General features: G+C 42.4%; 1 protein-coding gene across 3 annotated transcripts in view; it reads right to left on the reverse strand.

Moving 5' to 3' along the window:
- Window positions 1-8,868: 8,868 nt before the first annotated feature.
- UBE2F (ubiquitin conjugating enzyme E2 F (putative)) overlaps window positions 8,869-18,507 on the reverse strand; it is a 30,703-nt gene continuing 21,064 nt past the window's right edge. The window contains exons 9-10 of one of the 3 annotated variants that reach the window (XM_053364330.1): window positions 16,145-16,207; window positions 8,869-10,866 (exon numbers count right to left, since the gene is read on the reverse strand). In XM_053364330.1, coding sequence (XP_053220305.1) covers window positions 10,816-10,866; window positions 16,145-16,207 — 114 coding nt within the window. In that variant the 3' untranslated portion in view covers window positions 8,869-10,815. Of the gene's footprint in view, window positions 10,867-15,252; window positions 15,950-16,144; window positions 16,208-18,507 lie in introns of those variants that run through there. The other 2 variants (XM_053364322.1, XM_053364313.1) reach the window with 2 other exon arrangements.

An 18,507-nucleotide genomic window follows, 5' to 3' on the forward strand; every position in this document is an offset into this window, starting at 1 on the left:
GAACTGCCCAGCTTTGAGATAGTAGCTAAGCAACAGGAAGGAGGGAGGCAGCTGGGCAATACATCAATAGAGGGGGGGAGCTAGGTGGTATGAGCATGTCAGAGAACAGAAGAGATGCGGGGGGGGGACATCCTGTTGGAAGACTAAGAAAGATTCCAGCATAGTCAATTTTTTCCAATTTTTTGGAAACAAAAAAGCTTCAGGTGAAAATGTTATCTCCCCACAAGGAGTCCCCTGCCAGAGGCTATCTTCAGGTTCCGCCTATGAACCCCACAGGGTGGGGGCAAAATCCCTGCATCAGTCCCCTTCTCCTATGGGTAGGCGTAGCAGTCCTGGGCACAGGAGACAGGCACCCCAGAGGGGAAGCCCACTGAAAGATCTTACATATAGGTGAAAACAGCCTGGGTGGAAATGGGCCTGTGAAGCAGCAGATCTGAAATAAAACTGTCCTTCCAGCATCCCAGATGTGAATCTCTGCCTTCTTGGACTGTGCTGTCAGGTGTGGGCCTTTGAGGTTCCCTTCCCCTGACATTAAAGCACAGGGGTATGTTAAAAGATCAAGATTGGAACCGTGATTGTGTGGAGTTGGCAATGAACTCTTTGCATTCTAATAACTCTTAAGACGTGGTAAAGGTTGAAAGGATAAAGTTCAGCAATGCTTCCATTGGAAGGTAACCCTTCCCTAAACTTCATTTCAGTATGGAGGTTTCCTTCCCCCACTCCTCGTGCTATTGATAGATGGCCTGGGTATGTCGCCAATGGCCAGCCTGTTGAGTGCTATCCAGGGTTGCCATATGTCCGGTTTTCCCCAGACATGTATGAGATTCAAAGGGTGAAGTCACCATCTGGGGGAATTTTTTAAAAATCAGCAAAATGTCTGAGGTTTTGCAAACAGAACCAGGAAGTGTGTGTGTGTGTGTGTGTGTGTGTGTGTGTGTGTGTGTATCACACTTTCCTTTTTCCCATATCTATGGATGCACCTGCTCTGTACAAAGACTTGCTTTGCAAGCAGAGCCAGGAAGTGTGCATGCAAGGATCCCTCAAGGATCCCTTTCCTCTCTCTATGGTGTGCCCAGATGGTGCCTGCTGGGATGGGGCAAATCAGCTGATGAATGGCTCTCCTGCAAGCCCCCCCCTTCTGGTTTCATTTCACTACTTTTGGCCATTGCATGATTTTAAGGTAGAGGAAAGGCAGGAGGTCTCCCTGGTGAGTTGCATCTGGGGCAGGAAAAGATTCTGCAGCTGTTTTGGAGGCGGCGCCTCAGGATGAGTGGTGGGAAATCCTTCCCCTGCCTGTTTAGAACAAGTCTCTCTCTCCCCCCTTAATGAACCCGCCCTACAGTGAATTTTTGCAGAGTCTGCGGGCTCCTCGCCTTTTGCTCCTCTTCCCAAGGTGTGAAGGGCCGGTGTGGCTTCTACACCCTGTTGCTTCTGCGGGGAGAGCTCATGCCTCCCTCAGCAGCTGCATTTGACAGGTCCTAGTTTGCAAGTGAGGACCAGGCTGCTAGTACACTTAGCAGTCTGGCCGAGAGAGGACCTCTGAGCATGTACAGATGTTCTACCACCCCAAAAGAGCTACAGTGCCCATAAACATGTGCAGAGAGAGTTTAAGAACACAGGTAATGTATGTGGGCCTTTAAACAATTGTAAACGCTTACGCGGGTGGCGTTGGGGTCTGAATTACAGAGCCTAGGGCTTGCCGATCAGAAGGTCAGCGGTTTGAATCCCCGCGACGGGGTGAACTCCCGTTGCTCAGTCCCTGCTCCTGCCAACCTAGCAGTTTGAAAGCACATCAAAGTGCAAGTAGATAAATAGGTACCGCTCGGACGGGAAGGTAAACGGCGTGTCCGTGCGCTGCTCTGGTTCACCAGAAGCGGCTTAGTCATGCTGGCCACATGACCCGGAAGCTGTATGCCGGCTCCCTCGGCCAATAAAGCGAGATGAGCGCTGCAACCCCTGAGTCGTACACGACTGGACCTGATGGTCAGGGGTCCCGTTACTTTACAGGTTTTTTGCAAAACTGTGGCTTTGCATTGTTTTTTTTGAAAAAGGGCAACCCTGGGCAGAAGGGTGTTGTTCTTTTTCAAAGTTTTTTAAAAAAGCATTTTTAGCCCCCTCCTTTCTCCCCTTCATCACCTCACTTTCAATTACTGTGCTGCTGTTATTGGTTCCTGCATGTTGCTGATCTTTCGGGTTCTGGCGGATCAGGGCTTGATACCCCAACTGGCAGGAAGAAGCGTTTTTAAGGGGGAGACATCAAGCAGTGCAAGTAGGATAGTGATGAATAGTTTGGCTACATATAAAGACCTCCTGCCACGTGGCTAAGGTTTATGTACCGTGAAATAACAGAAATAACGTGCCGTTTCATGGGTGGGTGTCTGCACATGAGCTGTCCTCTGTTTCGCTCTTCAGGATATGGCTGCTTTCCACATGCACACCCAAAGAGCAACTCGCCTTCGCTTCAGAGCAACCATGGGATGGGTAAAAGAGAGGAGAAAATAGGAGTGGGGCTCAGACTCGGATAACAGGAGGGAAAAGAGCCCGTGTGAGCAGAGAAACAACTTGCTCTTATTATTTTACTGTGCTCCCTGTACTGGCCAGGGTTGGACTAGATGGCCCTTGGAGATCACTTCCAAATCTTCAATTCTGTTTCTATGAAGTGCATCAAAAAAAGGGGTGTTAACACGGAGCTATTTGAATTCCAATACTACTCTCTAGGCACAAGATAATGCTTACTGAACTTAACATGACATTTTTGGTTAACCTTTTCTCTTTAAATTGATTTCTAGCTGTTAATAGTTTGCACCTAGCGCAACTTCACCTGGCTCCGCTGCTGCTAATTCCAGCCTGCTCTTGTATTCTGCCTTCTGCTATCCTGTATTTGCTGCCAATTTCAGGCTGCTGTGGACCTGGGGCTGTTGCTCTGTGATGGTGTTGACAGGGTGCTCTCCTCCAGACTGTCATTTTGTGTGTGGGAGGGATTCCAAGACATACTGGGAGTGTGCCATTTAAGTGGATAAAAGCACTCTGTTGCCCTAGTGCAACAAATCTACTTTTAAAAAATCCCAAGATTTTTTGCAGTCCAGAAAGTGAGGGTAAATGGGCTGAAAAGTGCAGGATGGCTAATGGGAAAATCAGTAAGCCCTGCCCAAGCAAATCAAGATGAATGCTCATTGTTCTTGGAAATTTAGCAGAAGAAATGCTCCGTAAAGACTGGGCATAGCCTAGTCCAGTTGTTCTCAAAGGGTTTGGCAGGAGAGGATGGCAAGTGTGGTGGGGAGATTCAAGGGCAATCCATATATTTTGAGAATGATCCATGTTCTTCTGTCACTGCCTTGTTTTATACTTTCTGGATGTCCAGTGGTCATATTATAAAGTAGTTGTGTTCTTCTATAAATCAAGCACGGCTAGTTGTTGTCACTTTTTGTTTTCCAATGTATTTCTTACCAGTAAAATATTGATGTGGCACAAGGAAATTTTTATTCTGAAAATGTGGCTCAGAGGAAAAGGTTTGAGCACCACCTCATAAATCAGGATGAATAATTAACAGATTGTCAGGAGCTTCCATGTCACTTTGATCCCCCTGAACTGAGCTTGTGAAGTATGTTGCAGTTGAGCTTGAATGAATTATTTTACTCCTCAAATGTCTTTTCTGTCTTTCAACTGATCTTGCTCTGTCAACTGGATCTTTTAAAAAACAAAAACAAACCAACAATTAAGAGTCTTACTCTTTTGTTTTCTTTTCCTAATGGGTACTGTTAGCCATACTCGTAGGCTTAAGTCCACTGATTACAATTCTAATTATGACATAGTAAATATTACTCAATGATTCTGAGAGTATGGATTCAAGCCCATTGACCAGCAAAATTATTTTGATAGGTTTTTATTTTGATACATGTCAAAAAGGGAGAAAAAGATAGGGAAGAAATGGAAGAGGATGGATATTTGTCAGCAGAAGGGGTAAGAGCTATATTTTCAAATGTTAAAACTATGAAAACTATGAAAAATATATTAAAAAGCTAAAACCAAGTGAGGAAATATTGGGGAAAAGTAAGAAGTTTAAAAATTCAGTTCATTAATGGAACTTGTGAATTTTGTTAATAATATTTTATAGAAGGTGGTTGTTTTACTGATGATTTATTAATTGTTATTCTGAGGTTGGACTAGATGACTCTTGGGGTCCCTTCCAACTCTACAAATCTATATTCTAATTCTTTTAAGTGATTTATGTTTTAATTGCAATGTTCTAGTATGTTAGTTATGTATTGTTCATAAGCAGCTTTATGACCGAATGAAAAGCAGCATTGAAATATAATGATTTCAGACTTCTTGCTCCCTATATTTTGCAATCCCCCCCCAAAAAAATTCTCACCAGTTCAGAATTCCCCCCAAGTCTATAGAAGAAATGCAAGATCTCTGAAAATTTCCATTGCGTTGCACAACTGGTGACTAAGAAGTGTGGTGGTTTTGTACACAACTGTCAGTTTTCATTTTTTTAAAGTTCCAATCGTAACCATAATCACAAGAAGTTAATTTTATTGGTTTCAAATTATACAGACTGACATGATTATAATCACTGATATTTTATGCTACCTGCCCATTACACCTTACAAGGATTCACAAGCACTGCAATAGTTTTTTAAAACAACGTAAGGCTTTAATTTTGTGCCCATGTGCTTGACAGAAAGTCCACTGAATGCAGTGGATATTTATTTCTGAGCAAATATGCATAGAATCAGGCTTCACATTCAACTTACTAGTCAAATAAATCAAAGTGATAGAAAGCTAAAAAAAAATGTACTTGATTGTGTATCTACTCTACAGGATATGAAATTCTGTTCTGGGACACTATTGTTGTTTTTCTGTGCTGGTTGACTGAATCTCCCTTTGGCTCAGGCTTTTAAGTGCATCTTACCTTTTATAAAGCACTTCAGGACCATCTTCCTTGTAATTTCCTCTTCTTTGAAATCAGATCCCACTCATCTTCATTCCTTAATAACTACTAAGGTGATGGTCATCTGTTTACACAGAGTTATTTCCCTTGCACTTACGTTTTCAGTCTTTGTAGTCCACAACTATGTCATTTCATTTACATACATGCATGCATGCTATGTTCTTCTCTGCTCAGGGCAAGACAAAATGTTACAGAGAGCATATCTACAAAGCCATTCCAAATTTTGTAAAGACAGAAATACTGGCTAGTAGGGGGGTACACTGGCCACAACAGTAGGCTTTTATTTGTACCTTTAGAAAGCAGCGGAATTTCTTCAGAGCTGTTCTGTGCCTTTCCAGTTTGGCTTGTTATTTGGGACCAGATTAGATCCATTAAAAACAAAGCTTATTCCCATTTTCTATACAGCCATACCTTGGATCTCAAATGCCTTGGCTCCCAAACGATCAAAACCTGGAAGTGAGTGTTCTGTTTTTCGAACGATTTTCAGAAGCCAAAAGTCAAGCACTTCCTGCAGCCAATCAGAAGCTTTGGAAGTCAAATGGACCTCTGGAACAGATTCCGTTCGACTTCCGAGGTATGACAGTAATGGGGAATCTAAAAATGGCTGTAGCTCCATCCCCATTTTCACAGAATTGAATGAAATTGGCAGGCATGCAGTCGCCTCTTCTAAGGGACAGAAGTATGACAAATTTTGGAATGAGAACTGGTATGAATCTGCCACAAGGGCCAGCATTACCATTCAACAGGTTTTCAGGGATAAAGCCTCTTTTCTCATTGACTTGAATAGGGAAAGGGGTGGAGGAGAAATAGAATAGGCCGTTCCCCCCTTATTTGTTTGTTTGTTTGTTTGAGCCTGCATTTTTTCCTGACAGGGATTCCAGGCAGCTTACAGAAAAACTAAGAACAGTTAAATACATGGAAAAATAATAATTTAAAAAAAAAACAATCACACACACACACACTCCATATGTATGTATGTATGTATGTATGTATGTATGTATAAATCTATTTAAAACATACAGATAATTACAATAGAAGCGGCATGGGACCAGCCCTTTCATTAAAAGCAGTTGGTTCCCAAAAGCCTGTTGGAACAAGAAAGTCTTCACTTGCTGACTGAAAGGCAACAAGGAGGGAGCCAGTCTAACTTCTCTAGAAAAGGTGTTTCAAAGTTTGGGAGCAGCCCCCGCCCAGAAGGACCTTTCTTGTTATCCCAATGGTCATTTTGTCAGTGTGAGATCGGCCTTCGTCCCCCCCCCCCCATGGATTTTTGGAGATACAATGGAGATCTCTCAATTTCTTGCATTCAGGAGGGCATAGATCCGCATGGGAAAGTTGTCAATTTTTCCTGCAAATTGCTGTGAGAAAATAATTGATTATGATAAAAAAAACTAGACCTATCTGCCATAATAAAAGATCCCCATCTCTCCCCTCTTGAATTCTGGGCTTCACCACCACCCAGCTTTTTTCTCAGAAAACATAATAATTGTGCGGAGTTTCCGAACCATCTTCAAAGGCAGCCCCATGTTTAACATGTTGCAGCAATCTAACCTAGAGGTTACCAGAGCACAGACTACAGAAGTCAGGCTCTCCTGTTCAGATTGTGGCACAGACAGGCCACCTCCTGAAGTTGCAGGCCACTGAGGTCACCTGAGCCTCAGGCAATAGCAGGGGATCCAGACGTGCCTCCAAGCGACATACCTGATCTCATCCAGTCCATTACCAAGGCAAGGCAACAGTCCAGCACTTCCACTGCCACATCCGTCGATGTAAAGGAGCTGTACCATCAGCATATTGCTGACTAGGGCTGGGCAATGTTTGGTTTTCCACATCACGATATATCACCAGCTAAGTATCGCAATACCTCAATATAGCACGACCTATCTGCAGTGGAGGGCCTTTACTAGTAAAGTTGCGTCTGCTTCCCCCCTCAGAGGTCTAAGTGGAATCTGTGCATGCATAAGCCCCATTGAGTTCAACTAAGCTTACTTCTACTTTCCTGGGAGTAAGTCTCACTGAATTCAGTAGGGCTTGCTTGTGAGTAGACATGCAAAAAGCCCTCATCACACCAATCCCTTGATATGGACGAAAGCTAGGGGGAACCAGCCATGGAACCACCACCAGAAAATAAAAACAAAAACTCTTCCCCACCTTTTTTCCACTGGCGGGGGTGAGTGAGAGAGAAGAAGGAAGTGCTTTCCAGTTCTTTGTCTAGTTATTTATTTGCTTTGCCTTGTTTACTTTGCTGCTGGATCTTTTCTTATTGGTTAGGAGGGAGAGAGCAAACATAGCAGGAGACAGGGTGCCTGCAAATTATGTGCAAAGTATCTATAAAGAATCAGTTCAGCTGAGCTACCCCCTGGGAAGCTGTCAAGTTTCCACCTTTTGTTCAATGGTATATTGCCTTGTTGAAACACTTATCACAATGTTATTTCAATATCCAATATGGGGCAAAGCCCTATTGCTGACAACATACCCCAAGACCTCACTCAGAGGTTTCATGTAAATGTTAAGCAGCATGAGGGATAAAACTGAACCCTGAGGAATCACACACTGAAGGCTCCACGAAGTCGAAGAGAATCCCCAAGTAACATCCTCTGGACTGGAGACAACCATCCAAGTATGACTGGAACCACCACAGAACAGTGCCACCCACCCAGAACTTGGATAGCAGCTCCAGAAGAATACCATGGTTGATGGCAGAGGTCATTTTACAGGGCAACCAAAGCAGTTCCTGTGCCAAAACTGAGCACAAAACTCAATTAAAATGGATCTAGAAAATCAGTTTCCTCCAAGAGCACCTGGATCTGGTCCACAACCACCCACTCAAGAACCTTGCCCAAGGGGAGATTAGCAACTGGCTGGTAATTTCTTAAGATTTTCTGAAAAGGCAGGGACCATCCCCTCTCCTAGGGAGACAATAATCACCTTCCTGGCCCAGCCAGCTGCCACCAGCCAAGAGGGGCAGGGGTTGAGAGCACGTGGTCATGCTGGCTTACCCAAGGACCCTGTCCACATCCTCAGTCCTTACTAACTTAAACTCATCTAACATAACACGACTAGACAGTGTGCTGAACGCCTCTCAAGATTCAGCTGCTGTAACACTGGAGTCAACGTCCTGGCAGATGCAAGTGATTTTATCCTCAAAATGCTTTGCAAAGAAGGCACAGCGAACTACTGTCAGTTCTGTCACTTCCTTTATGCCAGACTGTAACCGGCCCCACACTACCCAGAAAAGCTCTGCTGGATGGCACAATGAGGATGCAATGGAGGCAGCAAAGTAAGCCTTCTTAGCTGCCACTAGGTAGGCTTGATGAGGAGCCCTCACCAGTTTTCAATTGCATTGCAGTTTTCTTAGACTTGCGTTCCAGCAGTCTCCCATCTTGTTTCCTTGGCCTAAGCTCTGGGATATACCAGGGAGCCAAAAGAACTCCATGAAGTGGAAGAGGGCGCTCTGGAGTGACCGTGTCAACAGCCCACATCATTTGGATATTCCAGAGGTCAGCTAGGGCTTCGACAGGAGTGCATCATATCAGATGGAAAATACTCCAGAGCCACCTAGAAACCCGTTGGATTCATCAGCCTCTTAGGGTGGCCCATCCTCCTAGGTTCCCCACCTCTGTGGAGGGGGAAAGGTGCTGAAAACCTGAATCTCAACAGGAAGTGATCTGACCATGACAAGGGACTGATGTCAATATCCCCCTACTTTCAGATCACCCTCTTGCTGCCCAGTTGAGAAAACAAGGTCCAGAGTGTGGCCAGGGTTTTTTGTTTTACAAAACTAGTATCTCACACCAATACAATATCAAAGAGCATGAATTACTGAGCACCCATTTTATGATATTTTCTTAAGGTGAAAAGTTCCCCCCAGATACATGATTGGATGGTCACTTATTGGACAAATCAGCAGATGGTAAAACTATGGATAACTTTAATCATACCTAAAGAAATGTATTTCCACATTATACATGTTTAACAGGGGAAACAGTCCTCCAGGCTATATTCATGTTACTGATTACAAAGATGAATGTGCAGTGGCTCTTATCTTTCCTGCTGTTTCAGTATTTTCTTTTTAAGAAAGGGGAAAATGCTTCTCATGAAAACTGCCCTGATTAGGAATAATCTTTCATATTTTCCAATAAAATTACACATTGCTTTATAGATTCAGAGGAATATTTTTGAATAACTTCTCAGAGGCCCAACTCTGCACACCAACATCAGTGACTAGAAAAGGTCATTTACCCAAGTTCTGAGTAGCAGCATTGCAAGTTTAAGGAACTATATGTTTTGCAAAAGATCTTTAAGACACACTAGGTACAATCCCGCCAAAGGTTAAGTACTTTTAAAGTATCATTGATGGCAAAAGGAAAGTTAAACTTATGTTTAAATATTTCCCATTCAAATCGATGGGACCTAAAAGCATATAACTTTGGCTAGATCGTAACAATTGCACAGCCAAATGTCTTACACTGATAAAATCTATGAAAATCATGGTGCAATTTCAGGGCTTTCATTATCAAAGTTTACAGTTTTTACAATAATGGCAAATCACAAGCACCTGATGAATTTAAATGGATTCTTTCATATGGCACAGGTAACTGTTGAGGAAGGAAATGTTTTGCACAACATATGCATGAAACTACACAAACATTTATTCATTTCTGGCTTTAGCGGTAATTTATCACAGTAACCCAAAATACATTTCACTTTTATGTATGAAACCTAAATAAAATTTGATGACTATGGCTCTCTCAATTGATTCCCAGGCCAGTTACAGTATCAGCTGTGATCAACATGTCAGGAAGAAGTAGGCTAAAATAATAAACACACATTGTGTGTGGCATTTGCTTTGAACTAGTTCCTGAGGTACATGCACCCTCCCACCCAACAGGCATGCTGCAATCTGATATATACATTCTTTGATATAGAGCTAGCTAGCTAAGTAGGCTTTAAAAGCACTCTTCATCAACTATGCCTTTATCCCAGAAGAGTTGGTTTGCAAGAGTGTGATAATGAAATTGCAGCATGAAGTAAGTTGCTCTCATGGATTAGGTGCTAGAGCTTTGGGTAGTTCTCCCAAGTTATTACTTGAAACTTCATGTCACTTTATTATATAATAGTCTGAAATATCAACTTTCCACAGCAAAATCTAAAATTTAAAAAGATAGTTTAAAAAAACACTTCCCTTTCATTGCACCTCCATGTAAAATATTGGGTTTTAAAAATAATACACTGCATTTATATGTAGGCCACAGAATCAGCCTTGTGTTCAGTAAGTGCTTTGCACAATAAATGCAAACTAAAAACACTGTAGGCAAAAAAGGAAGAGAAAGCAGCAATTTTAAAAAGTTAAATTAAATATAAGAACTTCAACAGTAGGTATAAACTGGCTTTATGCAATTACCTTTGCTCAAGTGCAGGACTCTCTTTTCAGTTCCAGCAAAGGCAAATATTTATGCGTCTTAAAAGTTCTATAAAGACCAATTTTATTGCCAATTTTTAAGTGTTCCAGTAAACATACCATTAATTTTTACTAGACATGAATAATTTTTTGAGTGAAAATAATCTTAATAGTGATTTCTTCTAAGTTTCAAGCATATCTCAATTCCAGATATACAGTACAATTTCAGAAAAGAAAACATTGTCAAGAGTTAAGAAAACAACCTTATCTCCAACCAACATACACAATTTTCTTCTTGTATTGACGGTGAACTCACCATTTGACATGAACTATTTTGAAGTTTGCTATCTTCTTCAGAACAACATGGATACAGAACAAGCGCATTCCAGGTTTTTTGATGTTTTATCAAGTTACCAATCAACATTGCATATACAATCCATGGTCCTGCCTTCTCCCTTCATCATCTTGCATAGCGCTTAATGTAATCTTCCACTTTAGATCGGAAATCCTCCTGCACCAGTGGGGTGGGGGGGAGGAATAGAGAAAGATTTGTCTGCAGAAATATTGGTAACATTTTTGTTGAAAGAAAGCATCTGCACTTGGAAATATATGCATTTCAGCCTGCCAATACATGTAAGGAATAGAATGGTATGACTCACTACATTAGATTGTGCAGAGAGGTATGAAACTTTAAACACCTGAAGCTTGTGTTTCCGTATTTCATGGAAAGTAGATTTAGGAGGGTTGGGGGGGGCGAAGACTGAATGCCCAGGCCCCCTTCCAATTCTTTTAATTGCCAGGTGAGCTGCTGGCCTGGGTGATGGGCCATTAAGGAACAGGACAAATGAAGGTGGTCTGTGTGAGATGGCAAATGGGCAGGGCCCCCTCCTTCAACTCATGGGTAGTTAGGACAAAAGGCCAGAGTTGAGAGTTGGGTGATGTGAGCTAGAAGCTAGCAGAAAAGCTGCAGATTAGGAAGCCAGAGAGAGTGATGTTTGATTTCTGTTCGAATCAAAGGTTGCGGCTATGGGGGAAGAAAGGTCACCTTGGGATGTTGATGCTGTAGGCTCAGGTTGTATATATGTGTAAGTAAACCATATATCATTAAGACACCGCAGGCTCCACTGTGTCTCATTCTGAATGAAACATGAACCCTGGGTGTCACAGACTGGTTTGACGCATACAAATGGTAGGAAGAACCAGCTGGGGAACCCCAAAGGGAAGAAGGCTCAGAGCCCAGGTTTTGGTGGTGGGAGAAGACGACGACTGGGAGGTGTTGGAAGCTGAAGAGTTAACAGGGTTTAGTGAGCAGGGAGAGTTTGTGGCAGAGAGAAGTCCAGAATCGGAACCAGAAGCTGAAGCAGGACACAGGAAGGAGGCCAGGAGGCAGAGAGGAGTCCAGCTGGTGAAGAGGTGTGGTTGTCTGCCCCTCCTGCTACAACAAGTTCCCCTCTCCCTGGTCTCCCAGAAGCAGAAGGAGCAAAAACTGCAGGCACAGTCAGAGATTGCTTGGGAAAAGCCCTGGAGAGGAGGGGAGTCAAATAGCTGTGGGAAGGTGGGGACCTTCAGTTTCTGCTACTGAAGATGAGTTGCTCTGCACATTAGGCCTGGCACTCCTGTGCAGATCCTGTTTTTTCCTAATCAAGAGTTAATTCTACTTGCTTTGTGTAACTAACAGCTGGCTTGCTTCTGTTGGTAAGTGCATGGAACCCCTGGAATCTCATAGCACTCGGAATGAGGTGGGGTGCAAATAGCATGTTCCAGTGGTCTTCCAACAGGTCCAGACCCAAGATCTACCTGACTCCCAACTTGTATTATGGGACCCAGTTTCACATATTCATTTTTGATTTATAACTTAATAGCACTAATAGGACACTTCACTTCTATTGAAATGGTAATTCTCAAAGCAACATACATAGTGTTACTTTGGCATTAGTATGAAATGAAACCAGTGATTTTTTCACTTTTGCTTAGCCAAAAGGCTGAGAAGCTATTGAAAACCAGTGACTGCTGGATTGACTCACCATTTCAGTGAGACATCTGAGCAAACATTATTTCAGATTTAATTCCAGTGGGGGGGGGGGGTGATACGTGAAAAGCTAACTCACAGCTCACCTTGTACAACAAAATTTGGGTTTTGTTTTTGTTTTGAAGGTCACCATTGTTGAGAAGCCTGTTCACGAAGACAGGTGCTACCAAATGGCAACGGGTGAATGATTGCTTCACTTGCCAATTCTAAGTGCACTTCACTAACTGATATCCAAAACTTTGGTAATATTAGTTGCTGAAATTGCACTTTTAAGGTTGTGCCACCACAGAGATCAAGGATTCTTTTCTGCAACTCCTTGTCTCAATTCCTGGCAGCTCTGTGTCCACAATGGCTGCTTGTCTTCACTAGATACCCTCCCACAAATCTGTTTTTTAGCTTGTGTTCTGGTGAGCTACAAGGGAAGAATGTTGTGCTGAGTTCTGAGTGGTGGGGTAGATTTTAGCATGTGGAGGAGGGAATTATTGCTGCTTCTCTTCCGAAGAACAGAAGACTGTTCCTCCTTCTACCCACTACAAAGCATATGCCTGCATTATAGTCCCAGCATACTTCCAGTTGTAGAAGAAGTCTAGAAAGCCAGAGAAACAGACCAGAAAGTGAACAGAGCGTCCTTACTCCATAGAGAGCTATAGGAAGGTGGGGCATACAGTTGGCCGGAAAAGTCTTTTTTGTAAAAGAAAGTTCCATTCCTTTTTCTTCTGCCTGCATCTCTCTGTTTGCCTCTCTCCTCCCTTTCGCAGGCAATGAAGGCTGGGTTTCTTCTTCCTCTGCCTGTCTCTGTTGCTTCCCCACTTGTTTTGTAGCTGATGAAACTAGGGTTTCTTCTTCTCTAGCTGTCTCTGCTTCCCTGCTCGTCTTGCAGCTGAGAGAGACGGGCGTCTTCGTACTCTCCTGCCTTAATATCTCCCCCTCCTGTGCTGCAAATGTGCCAGGAAAGCCGTTGCCACCAGTGGAGTTGAGCATGTGTAATTGAATTCACTCAAGTAAAATGTGTGTGTGATGCGATTACACTGTACTGTGAAGTTACTGAAAAGCCTTAGAGATGTGGAAAGTGAATTACAGAAAAGTCTTTTTTGCTTTTCATCAACAACTGGCAATTCTTAAGTTCTGCATCTGAATTTCTAGTAGAAAAACAGTGATTTAAATACAGCAGAAACCCTCATGAAGATGCTGCTGCTGCGGCTTGTGCATAACTTCCTGAAAAGGTGACAAGTTCTAAGTGAGTGAATCAAAAACAGGGACTGATTCATACAGCTACTGGACAGATGGTCCCTTTGTGCTTGACTGTCAGGTGTGCAATGCAACCTAATTTGTTCATTAGCACTAACAGTGATTTGTAATGAACTGAACCTTCTGCCTTCTTCCCCACCCCAAAAATATTAATTGCCAAGCAGTAGTACACTTTGCATCACACACAAAATACTGGAGCTGAAATCCAACAAGATATACCCTGGGTGTTCCTAGAGACGTAGGCAAAAGCCGCGTTTTTCAGATTGTCTTAAAATAGGAGACCCCCACATTCCCCTTAGTGCCAAAAGCAACATGCGTGGCAAACAGGTCCTAGGAGACATTAACCCTTTTTTGGTATCTCAGTCTGATTCAAGGTATTCAGGTTACTGTTCAGGTTTGCATGGTGGTGGCTAGACAGCAAACCTTTATAGTAGCAGAACTGAATTTGTGGGCCCTCCTTCCTGAACAGTTGAGAAAAGGGGTTTGTTTGTTGTTTTGGAAAAGATGTAAGACATGTCTTGCTTGCACCTTTGTTCTCAATATTGTTTTCTATTATGCTGGTTATATTGCTAGTATGGAATAATTCTTTCTGCTAACGGAAATGGCTTTGATTGTCCCAGGAAAGTAATATACAGTGGTACCTTGGTTCTCGAATGGCTTAGTTGTCGAACAAATTGGCTCCTGAACGCTGCAAACCTGGAAGTAAGTGTTCTGGTTTGCGAACATTTTTTGGAAGTCAAACGTCCAACGCGGCTTCTGCTTGAGTGCAGGAAACTCCTGCAGCCAATTGGAAGCTACACCTTGATTTTCGAACAGTTTCGGGAGTCAAACGGACTCCCGGAATGGATTATGTTTGAGAACCAAGGTACCACTGCAATAAAAACAATTCATAAAATAAATAAAAAAGCAACTCAGTTTAAAGGACACACTAGAAACTCAACAGATTTCACTAAATTGCCTCACCTGTCACCTACTTCTAAGTCCCTGCTACAGCAGAGATCTCTAGATAGTTTCAAAACATTCATTCTCCATTATTTCCACCCATGACTTCTGTTGGCTATTTTAGAAAGGTGGGTGGGGTGCAAGACGGCAAGAAGGACTCTACACTGCAACATTTTGTTGTATCTTGTCCACACCCACACCCGTACCCTTTACTTTCAAAATGTATTTATGTCCCATCTTTCCTCCAAGCCGTAGGAGATTCCCATTTCATCTTCAGAATAACCTTTTGGGGCAGGTTAGGCTGAGAATAGTCCAAGGTAACTCGGTGAGGGATTTCAACTTTGGTCTCCTAGGTCCTAGTCCTAATGTTAAAACCTGACATTCCAATAAATTAGTCTTAAGGCAAAAGTGCATGCCAGCTACTGAATCACTATTACCACCACAAAATATCTCAGCAGCGTGGTAAGGAGATACCCAAACCCTGAACACCTGTGCACATTTATGCATTGGGCTGGATTTCACTGTGAAAAGGCAGTTTTATGCCTAGTGCTAGAAACTGAAACTCAATCTCAAAAATGTTCTGGAAAGCATAAGAATTGCTAGAGAATGTACTGATGATAACAGTGCAGAGTCATTCCATATCAAGTGATCCATTTATTTTTTTTACCTCATGTAACCCAATTTTCTTAATATTTTGAACACTTGTTTAATGATCAAAACTAAGTTTAAATCTAAAATTTACATTTTTATCTCATCCTGTTTTTGAGTTATGAGGGTCTGAAATTTTAAAAAATTGGCAACTTTGGCCTTGCCGGACTACACAATAACCTTAAAGGCTCAGCCCAGAATTGAGATATTTCAAAACTAAAAATATCAATCTCCTCAGAACTTCATGGGCTTTAATATGATATGCCGCATCATGGGCTTACATTAACTTCTACATTTAAGTTACTTTTTTTTTTAAAGAAAGTGATTAAAAAAGTAATATGATTAAAAATCTCCAAATATATATATATTTCACCATTTTCCAAGAATCGATTTCCACAGCATAGGCCAACAGTATTGTTCTACAATTATTTGTGCAGTCAGATTCTACCTATGGCTCTTTGGCTATAACTCATTACTGTTCTTACTGTATGACACAATAAACTTTACAGAGTTCACAGTATAACCATGGTGGTTTGGATAGAAAGATGCACGTGCACAAGTTGAATATACTTCTGCTTGTAGGGTGTTCCCTCCCCTCCCCCAATTCTTCCCACCCATTGCACCTTGCTCCTGCTCCCAGTCACTGTGGAGGGTCACTGAACACTCTGGCACTAAGGTGGGTTGGTGGGCAGAGGGGCTTGCAGGCAGAAAGAGAAGATCCAGCATCCTGCACAAACCTTAATGCCATATCATTGTGCAGTGGAGAAGGTAGATCCAAGATCCATTGAATAATTTTTTTAATGATGCTTGTTAAATATTGATGCACAGAAATCATTCCCTATCAAAGGCTACACAAGAGATTAGAAAATTGAGCCGTATTCTCATACAATTGAGCCGTACTATTTAGTACATTGCTACTCACCTTGTCGCGTAAATGATGCTCTGCAGCTTCAATATTCAAAGGATCATCAAAATTCAAGAGATCCTGAAGAGAAAAAACCAGACATTTAAGAAAATGGTTGGCTATAACTATCACACAAATGAACTTTGAAACTAACCCTTTCTACCACACGGCAAACTGTTTATGATGTGGTATAATGGGTCTGATGTCATAAAAAGAGAGTCAGATGTCTCATATAGAATGTACAAGCTCTTGGACTGACTCAATGAGATCTCTGGAACCCCATCCATTGAATTTAACTAAAATTCTTATACATACGGAAATTCGTAATACAAATTGAAAATCTAAACATTCAGAGGCTATATACCAATGTTTTACTATTAAGGTGTTTGCAAAGACCTGGTTCAGATGTCACGACCAAGTTAACAGGCTGTGCCTTGGGTCTTTCCATTCCATTTACGCTCTCAATTCTTTCCCTCACTTGTTTATTTTAAATACTTTCACTTTCATACCACTTTCCCTAGTGGTTTAAAGTAGCTGGTCACAACAGCAGAAATATATATTTAAAACTCCACAAAGCTGTATCGGTAGCCTCAGAGAAAAAGCCAACTGACATGAAAGAGGCAGATCTGAAAGCTCAGTAAATAAGTTTTCAATCTCTTTCAAGATTCTATAGTATTGGAATCATAACTGAGAAAGGTTGGGCGACTGTGATAATCAAATTATGTTTGTAAGTTTTAAGGAAGCTCTTTGAGGGGAAACGGTTAAAACGGTAGAAATGTGTAAAAAGTAATAAAGTGAAGGAATTTCAGATAAATTGAGGGAAGTCAAAAAGAGAAGTAAGATGTAATTAAGATGTATGGAATGTACAAATTTGTTTTTATATTTGAAAACCAATAAAATATATTATATATAAAAAAAGAGAAAACTTGGGCGACTGCTGTTGCTGTTCTGATGTTACAAGGTTGGAATGGACAACAGAATTTATTGATCAGATTTCCAACAATTGTAAAAACAATGGACTAACCACACCAACATTGCCTCCAAAATAGCACTGGAAACCCGCTTCAAACAAGTTTTGAACTCTGCTTTGGAGCTGAATTATGGTCTGCAATGACCATTGTTTGCCCAATTCATATACTCTGGGAAACTATGGTTAACATAAACCAGGAAGCGAGGAAAAGAATTGAAGTGTACAAGAGGAGGAAGGAGTGCAGTAAGTCCAAAGCCCATTCATGATGACCGAAGAAAGGTGATCTGTGACACTTAACTGAGCCAAAGAGATTGAATTTAGCACAGAGCAATAGCTGGATAAGAATTAGATAAATAAATCTGGAACCTAAAGGCAAACCAAAATCCTTAGGGAGGCCTACTGTAATTTTTTACTTTAAGAATCAGGTTGCTATGCCTTATCACAAACAGCTTATGAACATCCACTCCTCCATTTCAACAAAGGTTCACCATTCGGCAGGTTGTGTGTGCATGTGCACACATGCTGTTATCCAAATCTGGGTGGGCAATACTTCAGTTCCAAGGAAGTAACCACGTCAACATTACGTCTCCACAAAATAAATATGTCCATAATTCCATTAACTTTTCACTCAATAAAATCAATAATCAAGTTACCCTATAGGAGAAAGCAACACTCCCAATCTAGCTAAAATTAGTTAAAATAAGGCTGCAGTTCTATAAATTTGTACCTGAATGAATTCCTTCAGAATAGATATGTATACAAGTGAACTATAAATCCTATGAAAGCAATAGGACTTACCGTATTTTTCGCACCATAGGACGCACCGGACAATAAGACGCACCTTGTTTTAGAGGGGGGAGAACAAGAAAAAAACATTCTTTCCCTCTCTGCCCAGCGCCCCTTCAGCGAAGCGGCAGGAGGCACTGCACAGAGAGGGGGAGAATTTCCCCCCTCTTGTTTTCCCCCTCTAAAACAAGGTGCCGTTTAAGGTGCGTTCAGACGCATTCAGGTGGCTACCTTGGAAGCCTGGAGAGCGAGAGGGGTCAGTGCGCACCAACCCCTCTCACTCTCCAGGCTTCAGGTTCCTTTCGACCTGCTCTTTGGGGCTGGCGGGGGGAAGCCCACCACCAGCCCCAAAGAGCAGGTCGGGGAGCAGCGGAAAGGCGCGCAGCTATAGAGGCTCCTGCCATAGCTGCGTGTCACCTCTCCAGCCGGGAGAGGGTCGCGGGGGGCTTCTTTAGCCCCCCGCGCACTCTCCCAGCTGGAGAGATGGCGCGCGGCTAAAGAGGCTGCTGCAATAGCTGCGTGTCACCTCTCCAGCTGGGAGAGGGTAAGCGGGGCTTCTTTAGCCCCCCGCACGCTCTCCCAGCTGGAGAGGTGGCGCGCGGCTATAGAGGCTCCTGCCATAGCT

This window comes from Podarcis raffonei, chromosome 1 (assembly GCF_027172205.1).
Source record: "Podarcis raffonei isolate rPodRaf1 chromosome 1, rPodRaf1.pri, whole genome shotgun sequence".
Taxonomy (NCBI): domain Eukaryota; kingdom Metazoa; phylum Chordata; class Lepidosauria; order Squamata; family Lacertidae; genus Podarcis; species Podarcis raffonei.